Source organism: Callorhinchus milii, unplaced genomic scaffold (assembly GCF_018977255.1).
Source record: "Callorhinchus milii isolate IMCB2004 unplaced genomic scaffold, IMCB_Cmil_1.0 Scaffold1, whole genome shotgun sequence".
NCBI lineage: Eukaryota > Metazoa > Chordata > Chondrichthyes > Chimaeriformes > Callorhinchidae > Callorhinchus > Callorhinchus milii.
Genome location: NW_024704742.1, coordinates 97,738,547 through 97,750,663, shown reverse-complemented (window position 1 = coordinate 97,750,663; position 12,117 = coordinate 97,738,547). Strand labels below are relative to the sequence as shown.

Genomic DNA, 12,117 nt, shown 5'->3' with positions numbered 1-12,117 from the left:
TAAAAATATTTTATCAGCCAAGTTGTAAACATAAACAAATATTTTTTTTGATGCCTGGGACCTCTTCCACAACTCCCCCCCACCCCCCCAACCCTCTTCCGTCAGAATCTACTAATCACTGCTAACTGTAGCAATAATTAACAACAGGATCAAATTAGTTAAGTTTAGAAATCTTGCCAAATCTACCCCTGTGCGTGTGTGTGTTTGCAAGTTTATTGTTGAGATGGTGGACTTGCTTTGTTTGCTTTGCAAGTGAGACACCTGGGTTCAATTCCAGGCAGGGCGAAACCATGGGCAAGTTTCCTTACTCCACATGTCTAATAATAATCCCTCGAAAACAATAATAAGTTGGTCATTTTCAATCCACGACTGTTTGTGGGACACTGCTGTGTGTAATTGGCTGCTGCGTTTCGCCCACAAATATACAGTCAATTCACTTTACAGCATATTCTGTGAAGCGCTTTGAGAGGTCTAGAAGACGTGAAAAGCGCTATATCAAATGCAAGGATTATTATTATTATTTATTATTATATGTAAAGGCAACGCATAACTGGCAGCATGTCTGCTTTTGAAAGTGAGCTTCATCCTGATTCTTGCAGTGACTGATGGATGAAAAGTGGCAAAGAATATCTACAAATAGTTGAGCATGGAATTTCCATCCTGCTTGAGGAATTATTAACATAGCTGCACCACTTGTTCAATCTGTATATGACACTCAACATAGGAATTGCAAGTGCCGAATAATTTGAAACTTTTATAAAATATTCCTGGGCCATAAGCTACATTTTAGAAAATTATCATTTGTAAAGTTAGTATATTTAACTGCATAAAGTGCTTAATCGGCAGCTGTGATGTGCAAAACTTTAAAATGATTTTAGAGAAGCATGAATTCCCAATATTCCCTCCCCTCCTTACATAAACTCCTCATTTTTTATGCCAATAGCAGAAAGGAATTTTTGGCCTAATATTTTTGCATTAAGTATAAAGTCATGAGATTTGCAGTTGAAATGTGTTTAGTATTACAATATTACAATAGTGATTTACTTCTACAAACTGGAACCATTTGCTTTTTTTTTAGAAGAGAAATCTTTATAAAGTGTGACTACTAATATGAAATTGCTTTAGACAAGCTCCACATCGTTAACATAAGTTATTAGAGAGAGAATAATTTATATCGTATTACTGCGTGCTGGGGAAAAAGATTATATTCATCTTAACACATGTTTCGACGAAAGGATTCTAAAAGGCTGTCCTAGATTAGTTCAAACGAGGGTGTGTTTTTCCATGGCAATTGGACTCTGGAAACTGGACTGAAAGCTTTGATAGTCTGTTTAGCTTGTCTGGATTTCCTCTATGTTCTTTCTGCTTGCTGAAGAACGGCTGAAGCTATTCCTGAGAGAGAACAGCTGTTTGGAGGAGAGTTTTATCTACTGTCTGCAGGTGCAGTGCAAACAAAAGGCCACTACTGTGGTGAAATTAGTCTTGCTGAAGTACTACACTCCAATTACTTTGACATACAATGATCACTTGCACTTCAATACCCCAATTCAGGGAGTCCCAAGCCTGCAGTGTCTAACTGCAGAACTGGATATTGCAGTTTGGGCTGTGCAGACTCACATTAGATAGTACAGAGTGTTCCACTTATTGTGGTCCTTGTAAATGGCCTGAAGCTCATCAAAATCCTGTTTGATTATGTCAATACAATACAAAATTGCATTTGTAGAGTGCCTTTCATGTCTGGAGGACGTCCCAAGGCGCCAAACAGTCAGGAATTAGGACCCGAGGTGGGGGGTTTGGGCTCAGGGAGGGTGGAGGCAATGATGCTGGAAGTAGACCAGAGGAGCAATTTGAGTTTACGACAAAATGCAGAAAGACCAGTGTAGTTGGTGAGAGATAAGCCGTCAGAGGAAATTTTACCCTAGGATAAGCTATTGTAATGAAATGTGTGTAAACATGTTGCATGATAAGATGTGTAGTGCCGCAGCTATTCAAGTGAGAAAATTGAGACTCAAATAAGATCAGGCTTCTGATTTTCGATTAGATTGTAACTGTAGTTCTTAGTTTGGATGAAGAGTTCTGTTGGCACTGGACGTCTTCATAAAGACCTTTATTTTTCTCCTGTCTTCTCAGCTTTCTGCCTATTTTGTTTCCCTCTCCTGACAGTGCAGACTCTTGCATCTAATGTTATTTTCAGACCCTGTTTTATCAATTGTAGGTTGATTTGTACCAGTTGTCAGCCTGACTCTGTTTGTAGTGCGCTCACCTCTACGTCCCAAGATTGTGAGTTCAAGCCCCACATCAGGACTTTGAGCTCCAATGCAACTCTGGAGAAATTGGGGAGACGCCCTTTGGTAAAATGTTAATGTCTGCCTGTCCAGGCACTATTCAAAAAGAGAAAGGAGTTCCTCCGAATATCATGGTCAGCAATCCTCCAGATAGGGATTACCAATTTAAGACCCAGGGGCCGTATGCAGGCAGCATTAACCATGCGTAAAATAGTCACGTCGGCCATTATAGGTGCTATATCAAATGCTAATAGTATAGTGCATTTGTTTTTGAAGTCAACCAATTGCACACAACAGTATCCCACAAATAGTCGAGGAATGAGTGATCAAACTATTTAACTATTTATTTATTTATTTTGAAGGGATTATTACTCCCAGAAAGCGATCTGCCAATTGACTAACAACCGGGTACCTATTTGCGGCTTGGTAAACATGCGTGTGGTATAAGGAATCTTGTCAAAGGTTTTCCCCTGCCTGGAAATCGAACCTGGTCCACTTGCTTTTGTGGCTTGTAAAGCAATAATTCATCCAAACAAGTCACCAGTGGGGTGGAGCAGGGAGAGGGAATTTTTGGGAGGCTTGTAAGCCACAAGAAGGCGTAGCCTCTTCCCTCTGTCGCTTGGTCGCAGTGGTCTTTTGAGTGAACGGTATCAAAGAAAGGGGTACACACCCAGATATCAAACACCAGCCAGTCCATCTGAAGGAACAACAGGTTTTACAAAGATCAGTAAATGCTGGGTTCAGATCAAAACCTTACTGCAGAGACATCAAGATAATGATAAACAGGAAAGTCAAATGGCTAAAACAAATGATTATTTGGTAATCTGACTTTATTATCATTATATTATCCATCAGAGTATTAAGTCCTAATTGTCCTATTTTCACAGCCATTTGAGGGAGAGAATTCCAGATTTCCACAACTATTTATGTGAAAAAATTGCTTTCTGGTTTCACTTCTAACTGGCCTAGCTCTTAGTTTATGATTATAACCCCTTGTTCTGGATTCCCTCACTTAAGGAGATAGTTTCTCTATCTACAGGAACATACGTAAAAGCCCTAATGGGTAGGATGGTCCTAGCTGGACAAGCAGTGGGAAAGCTTCCCAGACAGCATTATCAATGGCAACCTATGTGGTTTCAGCTGATTAGACTCCAGCAGTATCCCAACATACACTCTGGGGTCCCCAAACCTTGGCTCTTTTCAACCTACGCCTCATACTTTCCAGAATTAGGTAACCAGGGAGACTGTGCGCATACCATTACAACAATCTATCTCTGGGATTTCCATGTGTAGGTGGGATGCATGGAAATCTCAGCTTGGTTTAGGAACTCTTAAGCATGGTGATGGATTTCCGCTTGTGTCAGACACCCGACTGACCCCTAAGAAATGTAACATGATTGAAGTCTAGAATGTTACGAATTTGGCTATTACAAGGCAGTTCAAAATAACTAAATCCAGTGCAAGGAAGGGTTACAGAGAGGCTAGCACCGTCCTCTTGAAATCTGAAAGCCATTCACAAACCTGGGTATCTGGTGATTCCATATTACTGATGACAGCTAACTCATTGCTATCATTGTACTTTGAAACCCAATCATAATAATTAAGAACGGCTGTTACAAAGCTGTTTATGGTGGTGCTTAGATTTAATGGTTTATCGAAGGCCAAAGTACCACTCGTTCACTGTTTCAACATAACCAGATGATTTCAATCATGCCTTCAATGGACTTGAAATTGCTTAGGAACAGAATAACTATGGATTTATGCAGATAGTTTCTAAAGACTGTTTTGCTGTTAAAAATAGATTTTGTCCCTTCTCAATGTATTTATTCTAATTGTGTCCATATTGAATCTCTAACTTCGAATCTTTTATATTTGGATTTCTGTAGTAAATTATCATGGCCTGCACCACTGGGTGCCTTGGAGGTCAGCATTTGTTTAATGGTCAGTGTGACCTCCATAACTGCATTCATTGCAATAATTGTTCCCTTGCTTCACATCACTTATCAGTTTTGTGCGCAAGTCATAACTTTCTAGGTTGCAAAAAGAAATCCCTGAAATAAGTAGGTCATTTGGGAAATGATTGCTTTAATGTGCTTCAGTGTGCTTGGGCCATAATTAACTGTTGCAGCTTTGAATTGAGGCTGCTCACACCGCCTGGGTCAACTTTCAGACGGGATTGTGTGGGCCTGATTTATGGCTGTTTTGTTTTTCGCATAATAGCTCTTCAGATTTCAATGTGCTGGATACTATCCGCTCTGTTCACGACAACATGACAGGAAGTTGGAATGTTCTGGGCGGGTCAAAGGAATGTTAAGTGTGTGACGAATTTAAGTACAGCACCTGACACCCATTACTATGACCTACACAGCTCCTTCACCTTTGATCATCAGAGGTCATTGCAATTTCTTTATAAGTGCAGATACTTTATGTAGTGTTCAATACTGGAATCCTTCAGGGGAAGAAGGTGGGAGGTAACTGGGGTCTCTTTGGGGCTGAATTTCAGAATCAAGTTGATCCATTGTGGCTGGCTCACTTGTAGTCTGGTTCCTGAGCAAGCCAAGTTCAAAGTACTCTAAGGTACTGTTGATGACTGAACAACCAGCATTGCTCATCAGCAGGACTTAGAAGTCACTGGGGCATGATATCTTCTGCTATCGGCTTCTGTTGACTCCAGGATTTATTCTTTGTCGCTTTCAAAGATTTGCCCAGAATTCCAACTTTTGAACTCAATGCCTAAATGTTTTAAAGCTGTTTTAAATTCTGCTATATCATCAAATCCCCTGTAGAAGGATTATGCTTCTTCTGCACTAATGGCTACAAAGTGTAGGAGTTGCATGTGGTATTTAATCCAGTTTATACGTGTGTGAAAATGAAAGTACTCCCTTATGTGCCATTCTTGACCGTCTCTTCCATGTTGCCATTCCAGGTTGTTCGATCATTCTATGGAAGGCTTTAAAAGCTGGGAATTCATGACTACTCATTCGTGGGGTGAAAAGGCAGTTGGTGACTGGGTCCTTGAAATCCATGACAGTCCGTCCCAGCTTCGGAACTTCAAGACACCAGGTATTTGCAATAATCTCTTGTGAAATGTTAGGTTTTCAACCTCTTGTGTTCAGTGGTAAAACTATGTCCATCAAAAGATACACTAACAGATTTTGTGTTGGATTAGCTAGTGTTGCACTTCTCAGTTGGAGAGATTTCTTGAAAGAAACATTTTATGATTTTCTGTAAGTTCCAAGAATTTTTTCAGCATGGCTACGTAACAAAAGAAATAAAATGAATTGTAATCTTTGGTAAGCAACTTGCATCGTGTATATTGCTTTACGATATGTAATAAGTTCATCTTCTATCACCCCTTAGTTTTTTTAAATTGAAACCTTACATGGCTTGAGTTGAAAATTGTTTGAGAAATGTTATACCGAAAGTACAGACTGTCCCTGTTTCAACACCCAACCTTTTTTTAAAATCATGCCTTATGGCTTGGCTTCAGATGTGCTTGACTGCGGCTTAAATTTTCATAAATGATGTGTTCCATTATCTTTTGATCCATAAAATGAAGTGTTACTGTCAAGCTCAGCTGAACAATGCTTGGCTTTTGGACGTGTGCTTGAAAACATCCACAAGTAACAATAGACGATAAAAAAAAGTGTTATTGTTTTGCTTAAATTTACTTTTGCCCATATAAATCCATTCTGCAGTGATTTTCTTTTTGAGTAGTGAGAAGACCTCCATTTTTTACACCTGCCTGCATTGAGCACTCCAAGGTCAGACATGAAAAGCAAAAACTACCCTTGGTTGGTGTGACAGAACCAGCACACAACCTCAGAAAAACAGCCCATGCACCCCACTCCCTGTAATGTGATATTTTCATTTCTTACATCCCTGATTTGAATGAATCTCTGTGAGAAAATAACAGATTATATATTATTTTATTAAAACTCCCCAAAGTTTTATTACTCAAAAGTATTACAGGCAGTAGAAACCAGCCTTTCAGTCTATAAGTCTAGGCTAGATTTCTGGTGAAATGACAATAAACAAACTCACTGGACGGTATGAATACACAACAAATCGTAGCCCCAAATTACTATTGGTTCTTCATGTAATCCTTGCTTTACATTGTTAAAGATTGGGCCTTTTAGCTGTAAAATAAATGTGAGAAACAAAGTGACTGAGAGGCAGTAATTGCATTGAACACTTATCATTTCAAGCAATCATTAGGCTTCACTTTTCAATTATTCATGATGTATTTCGAGATGCGTTCTTGACATCTCTCTGAGTTATAAATACTTTAATCATCCACCAATTTTAGTCCCAATTTGGTGATTTTTTTTTGGCATGTTTTTGGCTGAAAAATATACTTATAACTGCTGGAAGAAGATAAGTGAGAGTTGCTTGGGCAGTTTGCACTTCACCAGTATTGTCAGAGGGTTTGAAAAGTGATAACCAGCAGCACATCACGGTTGACTTAGAAACTCCGCAATTTTCTTTCAGCGATTCAGAGCGAAGAGTCAACCGTGACAAACTGTTTGCTATTGGCAGAATATCTTTTTAGTAACACTGAGTTGCTATTTGTAAATTCCTTCGCAATGCACTGGTTTTTCAACCCCAATAAGTGTAAAATGATTTTAAGTTCAAATCATTCTTTTCAACACTTGTGGCTATTAACAAAAACATGCTTTCAAAATATTTCTTTAGGCTTCTTTCAGTAACATTATCAGTAGATGCTGAAACACTTGCTGTAATATTAACATCTCACCAATGCATTTCGTTTTCTTTAAACTGATTCAAAAATTGACCTAGAAAAAGTGAACCTTACAATGGTAATTCATTTCCAATTATTTCTGAGGCTGTGAAATGAGATTTCTTCTGTGTTGTGTTTCCAAATCGCATGGACAGCAATTCAGCATTGTAGGACTGAGTTGAGTGTAATTTCCTGCTTAGTTGGAGGAGATCTCAATGCCACGGGTGTGTGGGTGAACTTCTGAAACCTCACTGTAACCTTTTTTTAATTCATTTAGGATAGTAGCATAGTTCAGTACCATTCAGTTCTAATACTGTAGAAGCGAAAGAAGGTGCAAGGCAAATGGATTTGGGGAGAAAATTAAAAGAACTTACAGAAAACCAACTTCAAAATTTAAGCTGTTTAAGAATTTCTAAATTCTGGATACTCTAAAATGCAACATAAAACTTGTCGGAATTTTTTAACAACAATGACAATGTCTCAAAGCACTTTAGAAGGCTGAATAGGAACTTTGCAATACTGGTTGAAGGCTTGATCATTGATGATGGGAATGAGGTACAAACAGTAGCGTGGAGGGTACAGGCCAAAGAGCAAGGCTAGAGGAGATGGGATATGCAATTCAGGAAGTGCTGAAAGTGTGTCGTTATGCTGTGGACATCTTTGGGACGTTTAGTGCAGTGGTATATAGAGGAGGATTGTTGTTCCCGTTTTGATTATATGTCAACACTTTTGCTACAATAGTGTACTTTTGGTCATTTTATATCAATGTAGTTAAATTCATTGTCCCTGTTTCTGAATTTCTGCAATAAATCCTTCCAGGTCCCCTTCTTTAGTGGGCATTTTTAAAGCAGCTTTCTTCAGTCAAGAAAACATGTATCGATCCAGACATTTCTTACAGGAGGGCAAGGATAAGACTGAATAGTTGCACCATTTATATATGCTCAGTCAGAGACTATAAGTGGTAGCTGATGTAAGCAGTAATGTACTTGCACTTTGACCATGATTCATGGTCACTATCCGTTATTCTTCTCCAACCCCCACTGGCTTGATGTTTGGCAGAGTTCTCTGTAAAGAGCTTTGAGGTATTGCCCTATGTGAAGGATGCTATATTCAATTGTTGTATTGCTGTACTAATTACTAGAATAGAAAAATCAACGAGGTTGGCAAAGGCTTGAGTACAAAAAACACTGGATAAAGGGTACAAACGCTGGGAAACGTATATCAGGTCATGACGTCTCTCAAGCAGGGAATCTCATGTTGATCATTCTGACTTGTGAAATCTCTGCTCTGACCTGAGATTGGCTCAGAGCCAAGGTCTTGTAGGTTGATGTGACATACACGGCATTTCATGTGTGATATTTGTTATATGCCTCTTAGCCCTTTTTTCAAGATTGCTTGTGACATTTATATTGTCATTTCTCCTGATCAAGCCCTTTTACAAACCCAATTTTAGATTTGGTCAGCAACTTGGGAGAATCTCTTGAGGTTAGAAATGAGATTGCCACTATCATTAAAATGTGGCAGTTTTTTGGTTCATTTATGGAACTAATCCAGGCTCCTCAATCAGGCTTTAGTGGATTATTATATGGTCCATACGTGCAAATGGTGCATTAAGCTTTGAAATGCAAAATATGAAGGTTAAATAAGAGCAACAATATTCATAAAATAAAGTTTCACAATGCAATGTCAAGTTGTAGGGAAACCCATGTCCATCATGCCACCATGTCACAACTCGTCTCCAATCTCTGATCTCAGTGGAACAGCTTTCGTGAATGTTCGTGAAAGAAATTCATGTTATATCCCAAGACTGCGTGAGCTGCCGTTCCCTGACTGGCACTTTTATTTAACTTGGCAGTATGTTTTAGAAAAGTTTCATCATGATTGGAGCAGTCTAGAGGGAATACAAGACTATTTAAGCTTTTCTGTGCCAGAAATGGAGGGGCTGCTGGTTAACCTCATCATCCCTTCAGTACCAAAGTAGATACAGAATAGACTGGAAAGGAGTCAGCAGGTATATATGCATCAAATGTGAGAACAAGGAAATTAATAAACGTGTGAATGGGTTAAGTCTTCCAAGGTTTAATTAGTTCAGGGCACACCTGCTGCAAAACTGCAGCATTGCATCAAGTGTATGGACAGGTCTAATCGCATTCCCTGAGGCAGAATTTCCTGGATAATTTCTTCCAAAATTCATTAGAATGTGGTATTCATTCCAGGCCTGCTTATTTTCAGCCAATATGTTAGGCAATAATCTTGGATTCACATAATAATCTTTTTATGATGTGCTTCTACATATCAAGCTCCCTTATAACTTGCTATTTTGTATCTAACAATTCACCTGGATATTGGCATTTCTAGGGGTAAAAAGCTAACATGTAATTCAGGACAGCTCTATCTAGAGCAGCGATGACCAAGCTTTTGGGTTGGCCAACTAAATAATCATAGAAATAACAAAATAGAAGAGATTTATGCCATAAATCAAGAACTACTCAATCAAGAATCTTTTATTTTGTCCACCACTGAGCTAGTTTAGTTAACCTGTGCTAAAGGCTCTGATTCTCTATTTCATTCAAGTGTAATCCATTGATCTAATGGGGAGGGGCCCTATTCTCCTTCATGCATTCCTCACCTGTTGTAAATGGGAAGATGAACCCACCAACAAGTATGTGGAGCATAATTTCAATTGAAAAATTAAATCCCTGCAAATTACCTAATCCATTAATTTCTGTTCTTTCTTTATCGACCAAGTGAGGTTTATAAGATGTTAATGGTGAATGCTTTCAGCAATTTAATGCATTTATTATATACAACAATGCTGTTTTGATATGATTGTAGTTCTCTTCAATAACCATCTCTTTTTTATTTTAAAGGAAAACTGAAGGAATTTTCTCTGGTACTTTATGGTACATCTGTCCATCCATATTCCTCTTCGTACACACCATTTGATACACCAAAAGTGGATCGAGTGCGATCTAGCCCAGTAGATGAACCCTCGGAGGGCTTTCAGGATGAATTTACTGGTAAGAGGAAGTGTGCCGTGGGCAACGTGTATAATAATGACTAATGCAAGGACGAGAGACTACTCCTGCCTCCCCTACTAAAGGGAACATCCACTAAATTGCCCAAGAGACTAAGCTTTGTCAGTTTTTCTAAGTTAACTAGAACATAGGAGAAAATATTTCCGTTCAATGGAGAATGCTCATATATGATTCCTATCCAGCTGGTGGGCTCAACCATTATCCTCCCAATGTAAGGAAGATGGTGTTGATGTAGTGAGCTAAGTTGGTGGAATATGAGCAGGAAGCTAAGAGGAGCAATCAAAATTCCAAACAATTCAATTGTATTAGAGAAATCATCAGATAATGATGGTGAATGCTATAAGTTCATGACCACTAGAAACTCTGTTGTAATTGTTTTCAAACCCAATTTTGTACGACCCTTATAGACAGCTCATAGAATAGCCTTTTTTTCCCCCATCTCATTGATTTGGGCTGATTTGGCACGCCACGCCAGCTCCAGAGCTGAAGGAAATTGTGTTGAAACATTACATCATACAACCAATAACCTCTGAAAGTATCAAATTGAAAGGTAACTTAAAACAAATGGATTACTGACAGATGACATCAAACGTGTGCTGAATTTACCATGTCCTCCTTCATTCAAACCAGACATTGATTTTCTGCCTAAAAAAGCTCTAAAACAATTGCACACTAGCAATTGTTTTAGAAATGAAACTTGAAATCATAAAAGGTTAATGATACAATGGAAAATTGCAATGATGGATGTGCAAACCATATATTCAGATTTTTGAAGTGATGTTGACAGTTCAACCGTAGCCTTTTGAGCAATTTTAATTGCAGGACTCTTAACTAATGCACGTAGAAGGATATTGAAATTGACATAACTCGTCGTAATCCTTTTTTTAAAAAAATATAGCTTTTGTGTGTGTGCCCAATGGGATCTCTTTCTAAGGAGTTGCATGTATGTCTTGCTAATAAATCTCTTTCTCAATATTAAATGATTTATTGGGTTCTCTAAACTAGCAAGTCTTGCATGTTGGTGGTCTTGTATGATCTTGTCTAGTATAATCACATTTTAGAAGTTCATTGCATTGATTTACCAAGAGCTCGACCTGAATGCATCTCCGGTCATGTCAATGGGGAGGAAGCCATTGTCTCTCTATGGCGTACTTGGCATCATGTCTCTTCTCTTCGAAAAGACTGATCACATCTACTACTAAATATGTCGATCATGTTTCATCCCTGAGAGGGCTAGTAATTATGTGCTCCAGATTGTCTGAATCATATGTGGTGTTCAGGAGGAAAGGAGTTAAAGTAATTCTTCACTAGAAAGCTGTTGCAGATTGCAACCAAGATTTCCATCCCATAACGATGTCTTTCTTTGCTGTGATGTAAGACTGTCATTTTATTACATTTATTATCTTTGCTTTTAAGTTCATCAAAGCATAATCCGTTTGCAAGCTCTGCTCTGGCTAGTTTCCAATTCTAGCTTCTGTAGGCACATTGAGTGGATGTCGTCTTATGTTTTTCTTCTTTCATATCAAAAAGCTGAAGAAACTCTCTGTGCTGTAAATGCAAATTAAACTTCACTTTCACTGCCAGAATGTTAGTGTCATCCAAGTGACTGAAAGCTGTTTGCTGCTGGTATTCGTTCACAGCTTCTGCATTAAGAGTTTATCAGGAAATGGCACTTTTCTTAGTAAGTGAGAGAAAGTAATCTAAAATATCACCCTTCGTCCTTTAGGATCCTGTGATCCTGAATGTATTAATGGATGCGATGGACTTGGACCTCAGCATTGCATCGATTGTTTGCACTTTTTCCTCAAGTTTAAAAACAACACCAGGTAGGTTCATCTGCAAGGAATGTTTTGTTACCTGGAGTTTTAAGATCCTACATGGTTAATTGTAGTCTTATTATGGGATTGGAGTTATTCGAGGGTCTGTATACTACCACCTGCACATTTGTAATTTTGTTTGAACAATGCAGAAGTCTTCTCCAGTGCAACAAGAGTTTATAGTATTTGAGAATTACATTAACCCCTTTCCCCCCTGAACACCACATATTATTCAC

General features: G+C 38.5%; 1 protein-coding gene across 3 annotated transcripts in view; it reads left to right on the top strand.

Moving 5' to 3' along the window:
- pcsk5b (proprotein convertase subtilisin/kexin type 5b) overlaps window positions 1-12,117 on the top strand; it is a 201,042-nt gene that overhangs the window by 122,078 nt on the left and 66,847 nt on the right. For all 3 annotated transcript variants that reach the window (XM_042333710.1, XM_042333712.1, XM_042333715.1), the window contains exons 13-15: window positions 5,212-5,348; window positions 9,897-10,046; window positions 11,791-11,890. In XM_042333710.1, the coding sequence (XP_042189644.1) occupies window positions 5,212-5,348; window positions 9,897-10,046; window positions 11,791-11,890 (387 nt within the window). The remainder of the gene's footprint in view (window positions 1-5,211; window positions 5,349-9,896; window positions 10,047-11,790; window positions 11,891-12,117) is intronic.